This window comes from Epinephelus lanceolatus, chromosome 22 (genome assembly GCF_041903045.1).
Source record: "Epinephelus lanceolatus isolate andai-2023 chromosome 22, ASM4190304v1, whole genome shotgun sequence".
NCBI classification, from domain to species: Eukaryota; Metazoa; Chordata; class Actinopteri; order Perciformes; family Serranidae; genus Epinephelus; species Epinephelus lanceolatus.
In genome coordinates, this window is record NC_135755.1 from 5,203,446 (window position 1) to 5,227,699 (window position 24,254).

The 24,254-nt window shown below is 41.4% G+C and overlaps 2 protein-coding genes across 3 annotated transcripts in view; one reads left to right on the forward strand and one right to left on the reverse strand.

Moving 5' to 3' along the window:
- Positions 1-24,254, forward strand: part of LOC117245912 (high affinity immunoglobulin gamma Fc receptor I-like) — an 89,464-nt gene that overhangs the window by 63,031 nt on the left and 2,179 nt on the right. The window contains exons 1-9 of one of the 2 annotated variants that reach the window (XM_033609518.2): positions 18,484-18,537; positions 18,916-18,975; positions 20,056-20,310; positions 20,423-20,677; positions 20,984-21,229; positions 22,320-22,427; positions 22,885-22,965; positions 23,070-23,132; positions 23,300-23,374. In XM_033609518.2, coding sequence (XP_033465409.2) covers positions 18,507-18,537; positions 18,916-18,975; positions 20,056-20,310; positions 20,423-20,677; positions 20,984-21,229; positions 22,320-22,427; positions 22,885-22,965; positions 23,070-23,132; positions 23,300-23,322 — 1,122 coding nt within the window. In that variant the 5' untranslated portion in view covers positions 18,484-18,506 and the 3' untranslated portion in view covers positions 23,323-23,374. Of the gene's footprint in view, positions 1-18,483; positions 18,538-18,915; positions 18,976-20,055; positions 20,311-20,422; positions 20,678-20,983; positions 21,230-22,319; positions 22,428-22,884; positions 22,966-23,069; positions 23,133-23,299; positions 23,375-24,254 lie in introns of those variants that run through there. The other variant, XM_078163909.1, reaches the window with a different exon arrangement.
- LOC117245850 (uncharacterized) lies at positions 524-17,216 on the reverse strand. Its single transcript, XM_033609424.2, has 6 exons — positions 16,958-17,216; positions 16,535-16,652; positions 9,288-9,629; positions 3,748-4,017; positions 3,528-3,647; positions 524-3,232 (listed from the first exon to the last, which is right to left on the reverse strand). Exons 2-6 carry the CDS (start codon positions 16,644-16,646, stop codon positions 2,226-2,228), a joined length of 1,851 nt encoding a protein of 616 aa, XP_033465315.2. The 5' UTR covers positions 16,647-16,652; positions 16,958-17,216; the 3' UTR covers positions 524-2,225.

The window sequence follows — 24,254 nt, forward strand, 5'->3', positions numbered from 1 at the left end:
CCAGCAAAAGAGATTGGGTCAGTGCTGGGTATAATGATATAAACCACTGTAGCAGGGGTCAGTATTACTACGGGTTCTACTCAGCACAAACAGTGGCACACTTTTCTATCAACTTAGATTTTCTTTGCTCATAAACTTGCTTTCACAACACAAACATTCTTCTAACTCTTCGCTCCTCTGCCACCTTGCTGGGTGATTCCCACAGGGTCTATAGTCCAGTTAATAACACAAACTCAAAGTACAGCTTTCCCATTCTCCTCAAGCTCCAGCATGTGTGTGCCTTCCTTTGGTCCAGCATGCTATTGCATATGAAGAGAGAATATAATTAGCCAACAGGTAAGACCTACACCAATTAAAACCTTGGCACTGCTCCCACAAGCCACTCCCACCCATCATTCCCTTGCAGCTAAGCCCCAACTACACCCCAATAACCTTATTAACTGACTGATAGTCATCAGTTTCTTGTGAATTAAACTATAGAGAATTTGATTTCCAATTTGATCCAAGAAAAGAGTGCAGGGCAGACAGGGATCTTTTGGTTTATTTCATGAAGGATATATTGTACAGACGAGTATTCACTGGCAGATAATGGCAGAAAAGAATCATAAATTAATAGAAAATAATAAAAAAAAAACATCTTAAAGAACAGTTCAGGAATGTTAGTATGACAGAAAAGGAAAAAATATACCATAAAACAAACATTCAAAAATGTGGGAAAAAATCAACTGATTTAATTTAGTTTGAAGAAAGGTGAAAATTTCGACATTTAAATTCTACAAAACTTGTTTGTTATTAATCCTTTTTTTTAATCAATCAATCAATCAATCAATCAATCAATTTTATTTATAAAGTCCAATATCACAAATCACAATTTGCCTCACAGGGCTTTACAGCATACGACATTCCTCTGTCCTTATGACCCTCGCAGCGGATAAGGAAAAACTCCCCAAAAAAAACCCTTTCACGGGTGAAAAAAACGGTAGAAACCTCAGGAAGAGCAACTGAGGAGGTAAAGTTGATAGACAAGTATCTATTAGGGAGAGGCCAACTTCAGATGATCCTCAGCTGAGGTCATTGGCCTAATTTCATTATTGCCTGGGTCAGATAAAATGCAGGATGTATCTGTTGCTGAATAAACTGGTCAATTCAAAGACAACCTCCTGTGTTTTTAGGTCCATCTTGTCTTCATCCACCTTCTCTTGCTGAAATGTCTTCTTATTGTCCTCTCACTGACTCCTGACCTTCTACAGCTGCAGTTTAAGTTGGTCCATCTGTTCTTTATGATTTTTTTTTTTTTTTTTGCTCCTGAACTTGTTTCTTCCTCTCTATCACCCATCACCTGCTGTACTGGCTGTCCAGTACTGGCTGTCCGTTAATGAGCTGTTTTTCATGTTTCTTGCTCCATTTGACATGGGGGTCCTGTTTTGTCACTCTCTTCTTGTATCTTCCTCACATCACTCTGTACATCTCCTGCTGGCGGCTGGCCTGGTTTTCTTATTTCATCCTTAACTGACGGAGTGCTTGAGTCTTCTTCTATGGTTGGCGTATCCTTCTCTCTGTCTCTGCCGTTGGGATTGTTTTCTGGCTGAACTTCAGTTTGCTGCTGGGCATGCGTTTCTCTGTTTGGTGGACAGGAAGGTTCTGTTTTTTTAATCATCATGTCAGTCTCTTCCTCAGGTTTTCTCCCTCCTGCTGCCTGTGGTTCATCTTGTTTTGGTTTTCCCTCAGTTGGAGCCTGATCGGCTGTTTTGCTGTTTGTAGATTTTGTGTCCTTACCTCCATTTTTCTGGTTCAAATTATTCTGTACCTCTGCTTCTGAGGGCTGACCTGTTTGTCCATCAGTGTTTACTTTTACATGTGTTGTGTCCTCCCCTCCTTCTCCCCTGTTATGATTCTGTCCTTTGGGTCGTTCTCCCTCTGCTGGACCCTGAGTTTCTTTTTCTATAAGATTGTTCTCATCGTTTTCTGTCTTCTCTGAATCATTCTCTGTCCCTCCTCCTGCTGCTGTCGCTTCATCAGTTGCTGTCGAATGACTTTGTTTTTGGTTCTTCATCAGTTGGACCTTCACCATCTGTTTTGTTTTTTGTGAGTTTTGTTGTGTCCTCCACTTCATCTCCTCTGTTACTGTTCTGTACTTGGTGTCTCTCTTCCCCTGCTTGACGTGGAGTGTTCTTTTCCTCAGTTATAAGTTTTTTCTCAGTCTCCCCCTCATTCTTTTTCCCTCCTCATGCTGGGAGATCCTTGTGTTGTGTTGCTTCATCAGTTGGAATCTGATCTGCTGGATTGGTATTCGCAGTTTGCTCTCTATTTTCTTGCTTGTCTGTGTCACTGTTTGCTTCTTTTTCTGCCCTGACCTCCTGTTCATCTCCATCCATCTGAACCTTGACTTGTTTTTCTGTATCAAGTGAGTTTGGACCCTCTTCTTGATTTTTCTTGTCCCCATTTTCGTCAGGTTGTTCTTGGTGGGTTTCACTCTTTGCTGGGCCTGGAGTGACTTTTTCTTTTGTGTCCTTCAAATCATTATTGGTTTCTCCTACTGCTGTAGGATGACTTTGCTTTGGGTCTTTATCAGCTGAACACTCACCCTCTGTTTCGTTATTTGTAGAGTTTGTGTCTTTGTCTGCATCTTTCTTGTTCAAATCACTATGTGCAGGAGCTTCTGGGAGCCGATTTGTTTGTCCATTCCCCGGAGACAGAGATGCTGTGTTTTCTTTTGTAGTTGTTGTGTTCTCCGCTTCATCTCCTCCGTTACTACTCTCTTCTTTCTTGGGCTCCTCTCTCTTCTCTGAATCATTATTTGTCCCTTGTCCTGCTGGGGGATCATTGTGTTGTGTTTCTTCATCAGTCTGATCTGGTGAATTATTATTTGTAGTTTGTGTTTGCTCTTCATTTTTTTCCTCGTTAGTATCATTCCTCGCCTGCCCTCCTGCCATGATCTGTTGTTGTCCATCTCCATCCAGCAGACCCTGAGCTGGTGTTGCAGTACATACAGGCTTTGTTGCCTCTGTCTTCTCTTGGTGTGTTTCCTGTTCTACCTGACATGAAAGTCCTGTTTTTTCAACTGAACATTCAATGTTATTTTCTTTTTCCATCTTGTTCTGATTCTGTTTTGTCCCGTTCTCTGTTGTGAGCTTCTCTTTGTCTGTTTCTCCCTCTATCAGACTCTCCTGCTCTGAGGCTGATCCTGTATCCACTCTCTGAGTTTCTTCATCCACAGAATATTTCCCACTCTCTGTGTGCAGAAACAATAAACAGTAAAAATAAATGTGCATGTTGCTGTAAAGATGTAAAAAAAATATAGTTTACATATTGCACAGAGCATAAGAGAGAAGCTAAAATATATTCCGCCTTAAAATGGCTAAAATAATTACTACTTATACAGAAGAGTTAACTAAGTAAATAAAATACAGATTTAAATTTTAAACAGTGTACAAAAATGTAAAATGTTATGTAAAAAACTGATGTAAAACCTCTTCAGTATGTCAATATAACCATGTCAGAGTTACAATAGCAGATTACTGACTTACTGATTGTGTTCTGTCTCAATTTCCACGCAACGAGGAGAACTGCAAGAATAAACATGATGCCAACAACCAATCCAATGATGGTAGAAGCAGTTGAGTGAGATGAGTCCATGATAAAATCATCTGAGAGGGAAAAATAACAGCAAGAAATTGATTTAAACTGCACATCAGCTGTTTGAAACAAAAACATTGAACATATGATAAATATATAACTCATATCTACCTGGAACCTGGATGTGTGTCTCTGTGGTCTGGTTGATGTTCCTCTGTTGGACTCTACAGGTGAAGCTGTTGCTGTGTCTCTTCTCCACAGTCACTCTGCTGCTGACAGTATAGAGGTCATCAGGACCTCTGACTGTCTCTGTAGGTCCAGCAGAGAGGAGCTTTCCCTCACCGTCCAGCCACAACACCTCAGGCTCTGGATACCAGCCTGCAGACTCACACTGTAACACTCCTTTGCTAACTTTGATTATCTCCACGACAGAATGTGATACTGAGAAAGAGAAAAGCCAGAAAATAATTAGCACAAGTTCATTATGGTAGCCTGGTTCCAGACCATAGACCCCGCCCACTCAACTGAGTAGGCTTGCATCTCTGGTCTGGCATACTTCAATGAATTTGCGATTTATCTCGTCCAAACGCTGGACGGACCAATGAACGCCGGGGGTGGGGGCGGGTCTAGCGATTAGCCAATCAGCGCCACGCTGATGTCAAGCTGTACGCCGGTGGGTAACTGGTGAGGATAGCAACAATGGCGACCGCTACAGATCCTACAGACCACATTAACGATGCTATCAAGGTATTTCGCCACTACTCGCGTTAATGGAGGACCAAATTAAGGAAGCTGCTAAACTGGATTTAACAGCGATGCAACTGGGCGTGCACGACGATGGAGACATTTTTAACGGGCAATGCTCGCTTGTTTTCAGCACCCACGAGACATGGATACTAATGACGTCAGATTCTGGGTGAGTCGTTGATGTCTACTGATTGGTTAGGGAAAAATCAAATTCCCTCCCCCTTGTAAATCGCCTTCAATGGAGGCCATGTCAGACTGAAGATTCTGGGAGCTTCAGTCTGACACTCAGGCTATCATTATGGTCATTTTGTAGTGATTATGACTGTACAACTGTGTTGCATATGAGAAACCCTCCTTGGACAACATATTCTCACTCCCAGCTCATCACATATTGCCACTTGTTAAATGGAATTTTGATATCTACATATGATGCACTCGATATCCTGGGTGCGTCTGTTGTTGATGTTTGCAATGCCATGTCAATTTGTGCTTGTTACATGTATTGTGTCTTTTCAAAACCAGCCCTTGCTCATTACTAAGTCGTCAAATACTGGCACTTTTGCAGTGATATGCGTCAGACAGACACCCATGCCAAAAGCTACCTGGTGATATGACATACATATATGTATATATATATATATATATATATATATATATGTATGATATGCTGCCGGACAGCATCAGTTAGAAACGCTGCCGCATAACAATGCAATGTAAGGAGCTGGTGAGTTCCTATAGGGCAGTTTGGAGGGGTGGTGGATTGGTCCAACAATTCCCAGACTTTCACCTGGGAGTCTGATGTTTGCTTCCTGTATGAACCATGACATGTATGAACCATGATGTGTATGAACCATGATGTGTATGAACCATGACGTCTTTCTTTTTTTTTCTCAACCTTACCACATGCTTTTATTGCCAAAACCTCAACAAGTGCTTTGTTGACGTCCCATCCTGCAATGTCAACAGTAGATGCTGAAGGGTACCTGAAGGCATTTCTAGCACCTTAAAGGGATAGTGCACCCAAAAATTAAAATTCAGCCATTATCTACTCACCCTCATGCCGAGGGAAAACTCTGGTGAAGTTTTAGAGTTCTCAGGCTTGCCTTGTACCAGCCCCTAGTTAGGCTGACTTAGGCCTAGTCTGCCGGAGGACCCCCTATAATACACCGGGCACCTTCTCTCCTTCTCTCTCTCTCTCTCTCTCTCTCTCTCTCTCTCTCTCTCTCTCTCTCGTATTCTATTACTGCATCTTGCTAACTCGGCCATTCTGGATGTCACTAACTCGGCTTCTTCTCCGGAGCCTTTGTGCTCCACTGTCTCTCAGATTAACTCATATCGCAGCGGTGTCTGGACAGCGTGACGTGTGTGGTTGTGCTGCTGCCGTGGTCCTGCCAGATGCCTCCTGCTGCTGCTGCCATCATTAGTCATTAGTCATACTTCTACTGTTATTATACACATACAGTACAGGCCAAAAGTTTGGACACACCTTCTCATTCAATGCGTTTTCTTTATTTTCATGACTATTTACATTGTAGATTCTCACTGAAGGCATCAAAACTATGAATGAACACATGTGGAGTTATGTACTTAACAAAAAAAGGTGAAATAACTGAAAACATGTTTTATATTCTAGTTTCTTCAAAATAGCCACCCTTTGCTCTGATTACTGCTTTGCACACTCTTGGCATTCTCTCCATGAGCTTCAAGAGGTAGTCACCTGAAATGGTTTCCACTTCACAGGTGTGCCTTATCAGGGTTAATTAGTGGAATTTCTTGCTTTATCAATGGGGTTGGGACCATCAGTTGTGTTGTGCAGAAGTCAGGTTAATACACAGCCGACAGCTCTATTGGACAACTGTTAAAATTCATATTATGGCAAGAACCAATCAGCTAACTAAAGAAAAACGAGTGGCCATCATTACTTTAAGAAATGAAGGTCAGTCAGTCCGGAAAATTGCAAAAACTTTAAATGTGTCCCCAAGTGGAGTCGCAAAAACCATCAAGCACTACAACGAAACTGGCACACATGAGGACCGACCCAGGAAAGGAAGACCAAGAGTCACCTCTGCTTCTGAGGATAAGTTCATCCGAGTCACCAGCCTCAGAAATCGCAAGTTAACAGCAGCTCAGATCAGAGACCAGATGAATGCCACACAGAGTTCTAGCAGCAGACCCATCTCTAGAACAACTGTTAAGAGGAGACTGCGCGAATCAGGCCTTCATGGTCAAATAGCTGCTAGGAAACCACTGCTAAGGAGAGGCAACAAGCAGAAGAGATTTGTTTGGGCCAAGAAACACAAGGAATGGACATTAGACCAGTGGAAATCTGTGCTTTGGTCTGATGAGTCCAAATTTGAGATCTTTGGTTCCAACCGCCGTGTCTTTGTGAGACGCAGAAAAGGTGAACGGATGGATTCCACATGCCTGGTTCCCACTGTGAAGCATGGAGGAGGAGGTGTGATGGTGTGGGGGTGTTTTGCTGGTGACACTGTTGGGGATTTATTCAAAATTGAAGGCACACTGAACCAGCATGGCTACCACAGCGTCCTGCAGCGACATGCCATCCCATCCGGTTTACGTTTAGTTGGACAATCATTTATTTTTCAACAGGACAATGACCCCAAACACACCTCCAGGCTGTGTAAGGGCTATTTGACCAAGAAGGAGAGTGATGGAGTGCTGCGGCAGATGACCTGGCCTCCACAGTCACCGGACCTGAACCCAATCGAGATGGTTTGGGGTGAGCTGGACTGCAGGGTGAAGGCAAAGGGGCCAACAAGTGCTACACACCTCTGGGAACTCCTTCAAGACTGTTGGAAAACCATTTCAGGTGACTACCTCTTGAAGCTCATGGAGAGAATGCCAAGAGTGTGCAAAGCAGTAATCAGAGCAAAGGGTGGCTATTTTGAAGAAACTAGAATATAAAACATGTTTTCAGTTATTTCACCTTTTTTTGTTAAGTACATAACTCCACATGTGTTCATTCATAGTTTTGATGCCTTCAGTGAGAATCTACAATGTAAATAGTCATGAAAATAAAGAAAACGCATTGAATGAGAAGGTGTGTCCAAACTTTTGGCCTGTACTGTATGACTATTGTCACACATGTATACTGCCAGATATTAATATATACTTTCAACATATTGTACCACAGTAGCCAGAACTATAACTATAATATTATTACTTTCAATAATGTTGTTGTAAGCTACTGTCATTACCTGCATCTCTCTCTGTCTCTCTCTGTCTCTCTCTCTCTCTCTCTGTCTCTCTCTCTGTCTCATTGTGTCATGCGGATTACTGTTAATTTATCATGTTGATCTGTTCTGTACGACATCTATTGCACGTCTGTCCGTCCTGGAAGAGGGATCCCTCCTCAGTTGCTCTTCCTGAGCTTTCTACCGTTTTTTTTCCCCCATTAAAGGGTTTTTTGGGGAGTTTTTCCTTATCCACTGCGAGGGTCCAAAGGACAGAGGGATGTCGTATGCTGTAAAGCCCTGTGAGGCAAATTGTGATTTGTGATATTGGGCTTTATAAATAAAATTGATTGATTGATTGATTGACATCCCTTGCGGAGATCAGCGGGGGGAGCGGCTAGCACACCTAATGGCTTACGGCACCCCAGACTAATTTCCAAGAACATAAAATTGAAACCACGAAATATCTCCAACATGCTCATCTGTAGTGATCTAAGTGTGCTGAAGCCTCGACATAAAAAGTTGTTTGGAAAAACGTCATATGAACTCTGTTTTTAGCCTCACTGTAGCCTGTAGCTCTGACTGCTTCTCTGTGCTCCGTGTTCACGTGCGCGCTTGCGCGAGACCAGCGAAAGCACACCCATGTTTACATCACGTGACACGTGCACAGCAGGGAGAGACAACAGTAACCACAGTAGCTAAAAAATAATTTGCACCATGGTCTTTTAGCAAAGGACAGCCCAACATGTCTGAAGACTTTGAAATTGAGGAGGAACAGCATTTCTTTGTTGAGCCGTATTTGTTTGAGCCCAAGTATACGGATGGAACTCAGGCTACTGGACGAAGCAGCCGCCGCAGCTCATGAGCCTAACCCTCAGCCAGCCGCAGAATACCGGAGTCGAGCACTGGAAACTTGGTGGTGTAGTTGTTTCAAATGCAAAGCAATGCCAACGGATGAGGAAAGTCTTTGCTGCTCAGACTGGGAATTGGCGATGCCTGCACTTAAGAATCTGGACATCAGTACTGACGAGACTGCTGCTCTTCAGAGACCGTGCATCACCGATCACCCTGAGTTTCCAGCACTACTGACCCGTGGTGTTCTGGAGACATTTTTTTACTTTCCCAAGATCAACTGGAAGAAAAGGCAGAGGCCCGCAGGACCAGATGGCAGGCTTTCAGAGGAGTAAGTCATTCATTTCTACCGTAGTTCAGGCGGACAATGGCGTTGGTCCCAGATATGTGGTTACTGTTGTCTCTCCCTGCGGTGCACATGTCACTTGATGTAAACACGGGTAAGCAAAGCTTGTGCTTTCGCTGGTCTTGCGCATGATGTTTTTCGAAACAACTTTTTATGTCGGGGCTTCAGGACACTTAGATCACTATGGATGAGCATGTTGGAGATACTCTGTGGTTTCAATTTTGTGTTCTTGGACGTTAGTCTGGGGCATCGTCTGCCATTAGGTGTGCTAGCTGCTCCCCCCGCCGATCTCCGCAAGGGATGTGAGGACTCTTAAACTTCACCAGAGCCTCCCTCGGCATATGGGTGAGTAGATAATGGCTGAATTTTCATTTTTGGGTGCACTATCCCTTTAAGTTTCTTGTTTTCCAGTGGCATTTCAAACTGACAGCATCTGGTGACATTATAAACTGTCAGGCTTTTCTCGTCTGTGTCTAACATGGAAATTGCTGACCAATTAGTGGTATTTGACAACTGGGTGATAAGAATTCATTCTAAAAAAAGGTTCTCCATCAACATGTATGTTCACTTACCAGCAACAAGGTGAAGATGAGATTCTGTGTTTATACTTGGAACGAAGCATCTGTACTGTCCCTCATCAGAGATTTTGACGTGGGAAAGCATCAGTGAAACATCTCCATATTTCAGTCCATCAGAGGACACTGATGTTCTTCCCTTGTAGGCTGGATTCTGATCACGCAAATGGTCTTCACCAGACCGCCTCACATGGACAAATCTCGGGTTCAGGTCAGGTCTTGACCACTCCAGCATCTCGTTAACGACATCCGTGGCAGCTTTCACATGGCATGGCAAAGTGATGTCATTACCGACTATTGCCACTATTGGCTGAAGTTGACCAATGGCCTGAGACTGACCTGAGGAAGAAGCATCTGTTTGTTAAAATTCCTACAGTAGTAACAGATGACTAAACTTTTTAGTTAACAGGCTAACATTTTGGTGATCTAAGCAGATATAATGTTTACCATGGTCAGCATGTCACAGTGTTAGCATGCTAACACAGCATTTTTTTTTTTTACATTTTATTTTTCATTTAAGATTGTTGTAAGTCTCAAGGAATTATGTATCTATGTGCCACCCCAAAAAATATGTTTAGACATTTCATGAACTAATTTGTACTAAAATGTGCATCACACATCTTTGGCCTCACCTTTCACTCAAAATGTTGTTAAACCTCAATAGCAATGGTTTGTCTTGAGTGCACTTAGCTTGGCTTGCTTCTAAATCCAAAAAAGTAAGTCTTGGAGAAAAAATAGAGAATTCAAAAGTGTGCTGACAGATTCATTTGCTTTTACTGCCATCTCTGCAAAGTTAGAGTTTAAAAAAAAAAAAAAATCACAAATAGCCCACTGCAACAGAGCCATCTTGTGTAAACCCTATTAATGAACGCCCATTTAGAGCATTTAGTGACTCTAATCAGCAGATAGGCTTATTTAGACTTGAGAATCTGTGTTACCTGCACAAACAAGCTCAAATAAGTTTTGCGGCTCTAGGCAGATACCTTTCCCTTGATAGTTAAGGTTGTCAAACCCCTGAGTTAGAGGACCACTAAAGTCATTAAGAATCATCCTTTTGGAAGTTTGGATATCTAAACAAACGTCATGGTTACCTATCCCATAGTGGTTGAAGTATTTCAGGTTAGATCAAAGCGGTGGAACGACCAACTGGCTGACAGACTGACATTACCATCAATCTAATCATTCCATGGCTAGAAAAAACAACTCTGAATCCATAATTTGTTTCCAACACAGTCTAAGTATGTATTCAACAGTAGACTCCAGCCACTGCACATCTGAAAGGACAACCAACAGCTCTCCACTCCAATAAACTGCACAGCTTCACACTGGAAAAAGTCAATGACAAACTTGTACACCATAATCCAGTCTTTCTAGGGTTATCTTATCTAACTGACCTGCCAAAGTCAAACAAGCCATATCAATCAAACACACAAGATATTTTCACTTTCATTTTCACCACTGAGCTTCAGTGATAATGTGGTGCCCTCCAGTGTGGCTGAACTGCAACAGATGAGATTGTGTCTGAGTTTAAGTTTGGAGAAATGTCTTTTTGTGCCAATAAAATGGCAATATTGTGCAACAGTTGTTACACAGAGTGCATGGAGCACAGTACTGAGCACAGCACTATGTGTTTAACATTGTAAATAATATAAGAAAGTTCCAAAGTATCATCCCTACAGAGTCAAAAAGCAGTGCTGGTATTGATAAATATAATAGCACTTACATTTACCATTTTGTATTCACCATAAGCAATAATAAGGATTTTGGTGCCTGCATACATTGCCAATCATAGTGTCATGATAACATTTAAATTAAAAGGTCAGAACTGGTATCAATTAAAATCCAAATGCCTCAGATATAATCATCTGCTCTGTTTACGTCTGTTACGTCTGTTTTGACGTATTGCGGTAAGCGAGTTGTGTCATTTCCGGTGTTTCTGTGACAGTGTCTCTGTACTGCTCTGGTGAATTCTGCTAGCCTGCTTTCTCACCTCAGTTGCTTTAACGCTGCTTTAACGTCTACTTCAAGTCATAACCCACACTGGTTCTGTTTAAGCACTTATAGCTCTCCTTCTTTCTACGACTTTCTCGCTAATCTCTTAGCTGTTGTTTGCACGCTCTTAGCCTTGTTAGCTACTTTAGCTTAGCCATGGCTTCTCCTTCTCCTGCTCTTTCTTGCCCGGTGTGCCAAATGTTCAGTTATGCCTCTGCCTCCTTTAGCGACAGTGGTAATTGTAATAAGTGTAGCTTATTTGCTGCGTTGGAGGCGAGGCTTAGTGAATTAGAAGCGCGGCTCCGCACCATGGAAAACCATTCAAAAGCTGCGGTAGTTAGCCAGCCCCCTGTAGCCGGTGCGGAGCCACATAGCATAGCCTTAGCCTCTGCTAACTGTCCTCCGGTAACTCCCGTTCAGCCGGGAGGTTGGGTTACGGTTCGCCAGAAGCACAGCTCCAAGCAGAAGCCCACGGTTCACCACCAGCCTGTTCACGTTTCCAACCGCTTTTCCCCACTCAGCGACACACCCGCTGAGGATAAAACTCTGGTTATTGGCAGCTCTATTCTGAGGAACGTGAAGTTAGCAACACCAGCGGCCATAGTCAAATGTATCCCTGGGTCCAGAGCGGGCGACATTGAATCAAATTTAAAACTGCTGGCTAAAGCTAAACGTAGATTCAGTAAGATTGTTATTCACGTCGGCGGCAATGACACCCGGTTACGCCAATCGGAGGTCACTAAAATTAATATTGCCTCGGTGTGTGAATATGCAAAAACGATGTCGGACTCCGTAGTTTTCTCTGGACCCCTCCCAAATCTGACCAGTGATGACATGTTTAGCCGCATGTCATCATTTAACCGCTGGCTGTCCAGGTGGTGTCCAGCAAACGATGTGGGTTTTGTTAATAATTGGCAAACTTTCTGGGGAAAACCTGGTCTTATTAGGAGAGACGGCATTCACCCCACTTTGGATGGAGCTGCTCTCATTTCTAGGAACCTGGCAAATTTTATTAGTAATTTAAATCCCTGACAACCCAGAGTTGAGACCAGGACAGAGAGTTGCAGTCCTAAACGCCTCTCTGAGCTTCTAGTTCAGTTACCCAGCCATAGTTTTCATAGTTTTATACAAACGGTGTCTGTCCCCCGACCACCTAAATTATTTAAATCTAAAATTAAACAAAGAGGAGTTGTGCATAACAACCTCATAAAAATTAAAACCTCTTCTGTGACAGAAAGACAAAACAGGAGAATTAAATGCGGACTGTTAAATATCAGGTCTCTATCGTCTAAAGCAGTGTTAGTAAACGAATTAATATCAGATAATCATATTGATTTACTCAGTCTCACTGAAACCTGGCTGTGTCAAGATGAATATGTTAGTCTAAATGAGTCCACTCCTCCCAGTCATAATAATACCCACATTCCTCGAGGCAGCGGCCGAGGAGGGGGAGTTGCAGCCATTTTTAACTCTAGTCTGTTAATCAGCCCTAAACCTAAAGTAGATTATAATTCATTTGAAAGCCTCGTTCTTAGTGTTTTACATCCGACCTGGAAAACCTCGCAGCCACTTTTATTTGTTATAGTGTACCGTGCTCCTGGCCCGTATTCTGAATTTGTATCTGAATTCTCAGAGTTTTTATCCAGTTTAGTTCTTAAATCAGATAAAGTTATTATTGTGGGCGATTTTAACATTCATGTCGACGTTGATAATGACTCCCTGGCTACCGCGTTTATCTCATTAATAGACTCCATTGGCTTCAGTCAGGGTGTACATGAACCCACTCATTGTTTTAACCATACCCTCGATCTAGTTCTGACGTATGGAATTGAAATTGATAACCTAAAAGTCTTTCCACAGAATCCCTTGCTATCAGATCATTATCTGATTACTTTTGATTTCTTTTTACTCGATTACACGCCACTTAGCAACAGTTACTATACTAGATGTTTATCAGATAGTGCTGTCACAAAATTTAAGGAAAAGATTACTTCGTCGTTAAATTCAATACCAATACCTTCAGTAACAGAGGTTTCCCGTGCCGACTTTAACCTCTCCCAAATTGATCATTTTGTTGATAGCGCCGTAGGCTCGCTGCGAACAACGCTCGACTCTGTAGCTCCTCTTAAAAAGAAGTTAACAAAGCAAAGAAAGTTTGCTCCTTGGTATAACTCTCAAACCCGTAGGTTAAAACAAATATCGCGAAAATTTGAAAGGAATTGGCGATTAACCAAACTGGAAGAATCTCGTTTAATCTGGACAGACAGTCTCAAAACTTATAAGAGGGGCCTCCGCAATGCCAGAGCAAACTATTACTCAGCATTAATAGAAGAAAACAAGAACAACCCCAGGTTTCTTTTCAGCACTGTAGCCAGGCTGACTGAGAGTCAAAGCTCTATTGAGCCTTGTATTCCTTTAGCCCTTAGCAGTAATGATTTTATGAGCTTTTTTAATGACAAAATTCTAACTATTAGAGGCAAAATTCATGACCTCCTGCCCTCGGACGGTAGGCCTACCTATCTAACCTCAAACACAGCTGTAGAATCTAATATATATTTAGATTGCTTCTCCCCAATTTCTCTTCAAGAATTGACCGCAGTGATTTCTTCATCTAAATCATCAACGTGTCTCTTAGACCCCATCCCAACTAGGCTACTTAAGGAGGTCTTTCCTTTAGTTAACACTCATATATTAGATATGATCAATATATCCCTATTAACAGGCTATGTACCACAGTCTTTTAAGGTAGCTGTAATTAAACCTCTCCTAAAAAAGCCCACCCTGGATCCAGAGGTGTTAGCCAACTATAGACCAATATCTAATCTTCCCTTTATGTCAAAGATCCTTGAGAAAGTAGTCGCAGACCAGCTGTGTGATTTTCTCCAGGATAATAATTTATTTGAGGAATTTCAGTCAGGATTTAGAGTGCATCATAGCACTGAGACAGCTCTAGTTAAAATTACAAATGACCTTCTGATTGCTTCAGACAAAAGACTCGTCTCTGTTCTTGTTTTATTAGATCTTAGTGCGGCGTTTGACACAATTGACCATCAAATTCTACTGCAGAGACTGGATCACTTAATTGGCCTAAAAGGTTCAGCACTAAGCTGGTTTAAATCTTATTTATCTGATCGTTTTCAATTTGTTGACGTTCGTAATGAATCATCCTTACGTACCAAAGTTTGTTTTGGAGTTCCGCAAGGTTCTGTGCTCGGACCAATCCTATTTACTCTATATATGCTTCCTTTAGGTAACATCATTAGAAATCACTCTATAAATTTCCATTGTTATGCGGATGATACACAGTTGTATTTATCGATGAAGCCAGAAGAAAGTAATCAATTAACTAAACTCCATAACTGCCTTAAAGACATAAAAAATTGGATGAGCACCAATTTCCTGATGTTAAATTCAGACAAAACTGAAGTTATTGTTCTTGGCCCCAAACAACTCAGAGACTCTTTATCTGATGACATAGTTTCTCCAGATGGCATTGCTCTGGCCTCTAGCACTACCGTAAGAAACCTCGGAGTAATATTTGATCAAGATTTGTCTTTTAATTCTCATTTAAAGCAAACCTCACGGACTGCATTTTTTCATCTGCGTAATATTGCGAAAATTAGGCCTATCCTGACCCGAAAAGATGCAGAAAAATTGGTCCACGCTTTTGTTACCTCAAGGCTGGATTACTGTAACTCTCTATTATCAGGTAGCTCTAGTAAGTCCTTAAAAACTCTCCAGCTAATTCAGAATGCAGCAGCACGTGTACTAACAGGAACTAAGAAACAAGATCATATTTCTCCTGTTTTAGCTTCTCTGCACTGGCTCCCTGTAAAATCCAGAATTGAATTTAAAATCCTACTGTTAACTTATAAAGCTCTAAATGGTCAAGCTCCGTCATATCTTAGAGAGCTCATAGTGCCATATTATCCCACCAGAACACTGCGCTCTGAGAACGCAGGGTTACTCGTGGTCCCTAAAGTCTCCAAAAGCAGATCAGGAGCCAGAGCCTTCAGCTATCAGGCTCCTCTCCTGTGGAATCATCTTCCTGTTACGGTCCGGGAGGCAGACACCGTCTCCACATTTAAGACTAGACTTAAGACTTTCCTCTTTGATAAAGCTTATAGTTAGGGCTGGCTCAGGCTTGCCCTGTACCAGCCCCTAGTTAGGCTGACTTAGGCCTAGTCTGCCGGAGGACCCCCTATAATACACCGGGCTCCCTCTCTCTCCCTCTCTCTCTCTCTCTCTCTCTCTCTCTCTCTCTCCTTCTCTCTCTCTCTCTCTCTCTCTCTCTCTCTCTCTCATCCTATTACTGCATCTTGCTAACTCGGCCATTCTGGATGTCACTAACTCGGCTTCTTCTCCGGAGCCTTTGTGCTCCACTGTCTCTCAGAATAACTCATACCGCAGCGGTGCCTGGACAGCGTGACGTGTGTGGTTGTGCTGCTGCCGTGGTCCTGCCAGATGCCTCCTGCTGCTGCTGCCATCATTAGTCATTAGTCATACTTCTACTGTTACTATACACATATGACTATTGTCACACAAGTATACTGTCTGATATTAATACATACTTTCAACATATTGTACCACAGTAGCCAGAACTATAACTATAATATTATTAATTTCATTAATGTTGTTGTAAGCTACTGTCATTACCTGCATCTCTCTCTCTCTCTCTCTCTCTCTCTCTCTCTCTCTGTCTCATTGTGTCATATGGATTACTGTTATTTTATTATGCTGATCTGTTCTGTACGACATCTATTGCACGTCTGTCCGTCCTGGAAGAGGGATCCCTCCTCAGTTGCTCTTCCTGAGGTTTCTACCGTTTTTTTTTTTCCCCGTTAAAGGGTTTTTTTTGGGGGAATTTTTCCTTATCCGCTGTGAGGGTCTTAAGGACAGAGGGATGTCGTATGCTGTAAAGCCCTGTGAGGCAAATTGTGATTTGTGATATTGGGCTTTATAAATAAAATTGAAATTGAATTGAATTTATGTATTGCACTGTAAATTGTAACAGGAGTTGTTACCCACCTTTACAAAACCTGTACATCTCCCTGACACTGTCAGAGAGATGTTGATTGAACTGTATGTTTAATACTGAGGTCATAGTCAGTGTTAGTTTTGTATTGGGCTGCATTTTATTTAAAGACCACCATATTTAGTACATACATGAGGGAGGTAGAAGCAATAAATCTGAAATCCACAATTTAATTCTACAGTATTGACCTTAATCATCATATTAATGTATATGTTACCTCCTTGAAGGTGTGTTAGGAGAAGGAAGGCAACAGCATGATGGAGGATCAAAGCACTGAATACACTGAGTTGAGATTTACGGAACAGTCTGTGCACCTGCTGAGGCATCATGATGTGCTGGAAATTAAAATAAACCACAAAATAAATTCATAAAACGATCATGTACAGAAAATAAACATATTGATATCTCCAGTCAAAAATGTTATCCTTCCCGTTTAACCTTCAAACACTTATAAAAGGCTACTAATTAACTTCTTCCTTTTGAGATATATAGATGATGAACAAGACATGGAAGACATTTTCGCTACAGTTTTGAAGTGCTACATCCGCCCTGTGCTTGATAGAACCAAAAAATTATGGTTTCCTCTGAATTAAAAATCAAATCTCACCAGGAAAAGTTTAATTCGAAAGGAATGGCTTACCTTTAGTGTGTTTTCTTAGTCAGCGAGCGGCTTCACACACTGGGCAAGGTCCTTCCTTCAATCAAACAAACACTCTACTGTGCCTGCTCTGTCTTATTTACTGCCGCCCCTACACTCTGCCTATTAGACTCCAGTCTGTATGACCTGTTGTTAAACGGCTTAATGCACATCAACATTAATGGTTTTTACAACCAGACTTCCAAATATTCAGGAAAACACTTTACTTTGCTTGTTCTCAGGATGGGGAAGCCTCTAAAACAGCAATTAATCCAATAAATGTTGTCTCTTCAGGGTTAGCAGTATAACCTACAGATGTAATTACTGCACAGGTTAAACATAAGATTTCAACCTGCTATATTAAATTGTCAAACCAGTGATTGATGACCATCCATACTGTATTTGTCAGTATTATATTTGTGTTGCAGTATTTAGTTTGCTAACTTGTTTTTAGTGTCTTTTACTTAATATGTTACATATAAACAGGAGGCTGTACTTTGATCCGGTTGCCAGGTAGACGATCACCAGCAATATAAAATACTACACATAGTGAAATATGAAGCCAGAGGAACAGTATTAGTTTCTTTATTGCTTTGGCAACTTAATATGAAGCATGAGATGAATGACAGGTCTACAGGGGGCAGAGTAGGACCTCTTATTTATGTTCACACCATCTGTCTTAGATAAATGCTGCAGAAGTTTAAACAGGAATATATTTGACTCTTTTTCCACCCACTCCTGTGCAAAGTTACGCTCTAGCTCTTCCCTCTTTCCTTTACTGTCCAATCAGTGAAACATTTGGTTTGAATCATCCAATCAGAATGCCCAATGTTGCCACTTTTTTGTCCCATGTTTTAGGCACATGAGCAGCATGGCTCTGTGGTTGCCAGTGTCTGTCAGTACACCACTGTGTCGATGTTTACTGATGTTTACACTTGAAAACCTCAACCTGGCAAGCTAGCAGCTAGCTAGCAAAGGTAATCAGGAGGAGAGTTTATAGACCAGTGAGTTGACTTCCTCATCCCAATGAGTGACTCGCAGCCACACACCACCACTATCCAAAGCCAACCACAAAAAGCCTCAAAACAGACATAAGGGTCTAAATGTAGCAAAGATTTACCTGAGGTGACAGAGAGGTAATCATAAATGTCCGCACCATGTCACATTGTCCTGATGGCGCAAGTTTTTAGTTTGTTGGAAATTCAGTCAGTCCTAGAAACTAACACCACTATAATGTGTTTGTACCTCCCACAATGGGGATTTTTTTAAACCCTATCCTCTGCTTGACTGAATGCCTGTATCTTTTTGGACTATAATAATAAATGAAGAAAAAGCCAAGCTGCAGCTGCAGAGTGTTGCAGAACCTAAAGGGAATGGAAGTGCACACTACACATGATTTGTTACGCCCCTTTTGAGATAATTTATTATTCTAGAATACATCTGCCTCACTAGTACAAAAGCCACAATGTGCACAGGAAGAGGAAGTTCTCAACTGTATTATACTGTATTTAGCCTTGTATCAGCCTGATGCTCAGACAGTCAGCAAGACACCATGGAGGTTAGAGCACTCTGCATCAGACTGTGTGAGTACTACATTTGTCTTTTTTTCCCAGTGTCATATATATACAGCAACATTTAAGTTTTAAAGATAAATGAATAAGTTGAAAACATCCCTTTTGTTGTGTGTGTGTTTTTTTTTTATCTATCTGATTATGTACTTAATGAATTATAGAAGTTACTTTGTAAGAATCTACCCATTAAACAGATATCGCTTACAGTCAGTACTCAAAAATATAGCAACTTTCTACTTATTATAATTAGCATTTTAAGGGTCGTATAGCTGCACAAACTGCAAGTTAAGTTGTCCAACAATGATTAAGTATGTTTCAGTGATTAAATATTACTACAACATACAAAATAAAAACATCCATTTACACCACTCTCCTATTCTGTCTCTCCAGTGATGAATGTATTGATGCTGCTGGGTGCACAAGTGCAGCAAAGTTATCCTCAGACAGCTGGTAAGTAGCAGTTAGTTGTTCTCTACTGTTATCTTAGCCCTAATCCCCAAACCCAGGCCCTAACGCTAAAGCCAGCTTGACCTAAATCTAATGCCTGAATAACTCAGATACCATTAAAAGTTTATGCTTTGAACCCAAGAAGTTCAAGTTCTCTTCCTTTTTCTGTTAAAGGAGAAAAAATGGAGTAATGCAAATTACTCTTTCAATTATTTAGAACACCCAGGAACTTGCTATTATGCTGATGATGCTCTGCTAACATGCCAGTGGAAGGAGCAGGTATTTTAAACATTTTAGAAAACCCAACACATTCTACAAAGTAGAGGTCTGCATACTGTCTCTTTCGAAATATACGCACTACGCCTGTACAACACCACATATTGATGTTTTTTTCCTCCAATAACAGAAACATGTGGTCAGGTTTAGGAAAAAAGAACAGGGTTTGGCTTTGAAATCTTACGGGACGCAAACACCTCTCTCTCATGTGACAGCAGGTGTTTGTTGGACCCATCCACCACCCCTCCCGCCCAGCCCAGTCGGACTTGGCAGCCTTAACTTTTGTCCTTGTCCCGTCGCGTTTCCCCCTGGCGCCGCCGGGTGCCGTTTAACTATAATGGCAACCGGTCGTGCATTATTCCAATGTTAAAGGACGCCTTATTTCATTGTTTTTTGACACCACAAGTCACTGCTCAAGTGCCAGATTTTAACTTTGGAGTGAGACCTGGCTCAAGAAAACACAACACCCCTTCCTTTTTTTTTCTTAAGTGGCTTAAAATTTTTGTTCATGACTAACCAGTATCTGGCCCCATAATACATCTCTGAACTTCACAACCTGGGTTCAGCGATTCAGAATCTCCTCCGTTTTCCTCAGTCCAATGTATCAACCAGAGGTGAAAGAGACTTTGTTATCAGGGTTCCCTGGCTTTGCAACACCTTACCTGATTCTTCTTCAACATAAAATACAAATGCCTTCATAAAACACATTTCTGCAAATGTGTTTTTGGATTTTCTTTTTTATCATAGTATGCACCTTGTTTCTTTCTGTGAACCAAGTTTATTTATTTTGTGTTTTGTGTGTCTCAGATGCAGCTTTTCGTATTGTTCCAACCAGACTGCAGTTCTTTGAATACGAGTCTGTGCATTTTACCTGTGAGGGGTTTAATGTCTCAGCTGGATACAAAGTGAGAAACTTGAAGGAGTTCCTTCCAAAATGTTCCAATGGCACAGAGACATCAACAGTGACCTGCACCATTGACTTTGCATTTACATCAGACAGTGGAGAATACTGGTGTGAAGGTGGAGGAGGGAGAAGCAACAGTGTCAACATCACTGTCACTGGTAGGCTGACTGAATGTAGATGCGAACTATAAAATATAGACCATCATTTTTGATTTCTAAACTACTCGGCTTATTCCACTTCTGCTGTTGAACATTTGGTCATGTTGTCCAGCTGGTTCAGTGATCCTGCAGAGTCCTGTTCATCCTGTGATGGAGGGAGAGTCTGTCACTCTGCGCTGCAGAAACAAGATGTCATCCACCAACCTTCCGACTGTCTTCTTCTATAAAAACGGCAGCTACATTGGACACAGCTCTACAGGAAACATGACCATCCACAGTGTCTACAAGTCTGATGAAGGACTCTACAAGTGTTACATTTCTGGAGCTGGAGTATCACCAGAGAGCTGGATGGCTATCAGAGCTAAATGTAAAGATTATATACACACACATGTATACATATATATATATGTAGAGAGAGATAGATAGATAGATAGATAGATAGATAGATAGATAGATAGAACCCTACAGGCAAAAAACATTCAGGCTTCTGGGCAAATCATTCAGTGTACTGCACACAAGAACAAACTGCTGAATTGTTCAACGATACAGTGAGCAATTTGTTTGCTGTGCAAGGATAGGCAACACTAAACAGGAAACACATAAATTAAAAAAAAAATGAACAACTGAATATGTGTTAGTATTTAACATAAAATATTGTCATGGTGTTGGTTAGGTGGTGATGTGATCCTGGAGAGTCCTGCTCTTCCTGTGACTGAGGGAGAAGCTGTGACTCTGCGCTGTAGAAACAAGAAAACTCCCTCTGACCTCAGAGCTGGTTTCTACAAAGATGGCATCCTCATCAGGAACAGCTCTACAGGAGAGATGACCATCAGCAGTGTTTCCAAGTCTGATGAAGGACTCTACAAGTGCAGAATATCTGGAGCTGGAGAATCAGTGGCAAGCCTACTGGCTGTCAGAGGTGAGAAAATATTTTACTGAGTTAGTATTTCACTGCAGCCAAGGTGTTAGTAGGGCTAAAATATCCTAGAATGCTCTACAGGCAAGAGGGTGAGTCAGTACAAACTCATTTACTTCAGCCAAACACTGAACTCACAGAACTCTATTTTAAATTCTGGACGTGAAGGCTAAAATCCAATTTCTTACGACGTGGTCAAACAACATGTTGTATACTGTAAACTAGGGGGGCAGAAACAATCAGTTGATAAGCAAATTGTGGCAACCCCACTATGATCTGGTCCATTACAAGCATACTGAACTTGTTTCTGGCTAGGGGAAAAATAACAGAGTAACAAAGATGCAGAAATCCATTGGATCAAATTATATAAATGAAGTATAATTAAATGTGACATTCACAGTGTGGAATAGGATGTTTTTAAAGCTTTAAAATGGCATTTTCGGAGTATTTAGCTTCAGTTTAATGATGTATTATCAAGTAAAACAGGAGAAGCAGGCAAGAAATGACACTGGAAGAAATTTGATTTGACCATTAAAAAATAGACGTGTCAAAGCAGACATTGAGAGGCCCAGGTGGTGGACACTGAGGGGATAGCAGGACCTGTCAGAGAGAAAGACAGTGTCCTTGTTATGCTCCATGCAGTTGCTAAAGCATTGTAAAATGCCTTCTGGAGCAATCTGGAGCCGTCACAGGCACTTTCCTCAAAGTACATATATTGTAACCAGTAGACCTGTAACCATGGTGTTTTGGGGAAATGGACTGTAACTTTTGAGGTAACGAATACCCAAAGACACACTGACATACCAAGATGTTGCTAGCAAGCTAACTTAATCTCAGCTCTGTACAGCTAAAAGCTGCAGATTAATTGATGTATGGATGTATTGATGTTAGTGGTTGAAACTGCTTGTGTGTACGTCATATTTTGTTTCACAGGAAGAAAACATGATTGGATTTTGAAATAAAAGTCTTCAAAGTTTTTTTGCCATATATTGTTAAATATGTGCACAATATTGGCTTCAGCACCTTGTTTCACAAAAACAAAGCCTTTTGTTTAAGAAACTATTTTCTGTGATCTTTCCAACATCTGACACAGAGATTAATTTTTCCCGCCTCTACTACATCCTGCTGTGGGTTGCTGTCGCTGTCATATTGTTCCTGCAGCTGCTGGTGTTGGGACTACTCTACTGGAAGAAACAGCTAGGTGCTAAAATTCTCCTTTAAACAATGTGATTCTGGTGATTGACTCTGAGCTCTGAAGGTCACATCACCTGCCACCAAGTACTATTAACTGTGTGAGTAACTTGACAAGAGGCCCAAACTTGGTTGTTGTCGGGTTTATGTGCTCTCTGAAGTCGGGGTCTGTACCCTGCTGTTTTTAAAGATCATTTTTTGGGGCTTTTTGCCTTTAATGGACAGGGCAGTGGGAAATGGGGAGAGAGGGGCGCCGGCACTATCCACTAAGCTACTGACGCCCCTACCCTGCTATTTTTAAACAATACATTATCTTGGCTCACACTTTTTTTAATGATCAATATGTAGAAATAAGTTTTCTCCTACTGTACCTGTGTGTGTCTACCTACCTACCTCACTTTAATTATTTTATAAAATCATACTGCTGAAATAGCCTACAGGGTGAAACATTTTGCTTTATGTTTCAGTCTTACTGGAAGCAAAGATGTATGACACAGGACCTGCAGACTGTCATCAAAAAAGACAAGAAGACAAGAAGGAGAATAAAGGTAATCAATAACAGTAACTAGGTAGATGTTTGCGGTTGTAACCAGAAAAGTTTGAGAACTTCTGTTTGATAAATTCACATCTGCTAAGCGTGCCTTTATTTTAGACGCTGCAGACGCTACTGATAATGTGAGCCTCAACCACGGTGCAAAACCAGAGACGGAAAAAGGTAATAGGGCCCCTCAACCCCCTCAGTCTGCAGTCTTCCACACGACCAAAGTAGCTTTCTGATATCATGTCAAAACCACACTGTGTTTATATGAAGTTTCAGCATGCTACAGTGTAATGTAATGCTGACTGTAAATTACCCTTCATGACTCTGTGTCTCTTTTACAGATGAGGGTGAAGCTTTGCCTTAATCTTTTCATTCCACTTTGACCTGTGATGGCACTTTGCAAGCTCTCCATTATGGTAAGTATAACATTTTAGTCATTTAGAACCATGCAGTAGATTTCATTAATGTTTTAAGACAGTACCTGCAGTACAGCAGACTTTTTTTTTTTTTTACCTTAACCATGCACCTCTAGTTGCCTAAACTTGGTCATAGCCTTACCACAGAGGTTTCAGGTTAGAGACCACTCTTATGTGACACATTCAGTGAGTACAGGCAACGAAGGGAGGAGGACCCACACAACAGACAAGGCCAGCAGGTAGGATGAAAGGAAAGGCAGACCAAAAAGTCAAAAAAATAAAATCCAGATAAGGTTCAGGTTCTGTTGACTTGAAAGCAAAGGCATCAGCAGCATTCATAAAACTGGTAACTGACCAGGGCCAAGTGGCTGGCGCATGTACTGACAGTGCTAATTAGGGGCATTGGAAACAGGTGAGCAGGTGACAAAGGGGATCCAGCTTCACAGCAAGGAATGAGAGTAACTCTGGTCTTTTATATATGTCATCAAAATCTGTAAGTTGATGCCCAGTGGGATATCAAAGACACTTTATCTCACTTTCCTTCCACGTTGCCTTCCCCTAGTGGTAAACTACTAAACACTCTTCTACTTGTGACCAGCTGAGATGTAGCAATGCACTATTCTGCACTGAGTAAAGTGTGGTCAGTGCATGTAGCAACCACCAGATGGCAGCAAATGCATCATTAATATCCTGGGCGTAATTACTCTTTAAGGTCCAGTGTGTAGTATTTAGGGGAATATGTTGGCCATTAACAAAAGATCCAGACATTCAGGAATTTTCACTGCAAGCTGTATTATCCATAGAGGTCCCTTCCTCCCCAAAACCAAATGAGCAGTTGATTTAAACCGCTAGAAACACAGAATAAAGTAGTTTCATGTTA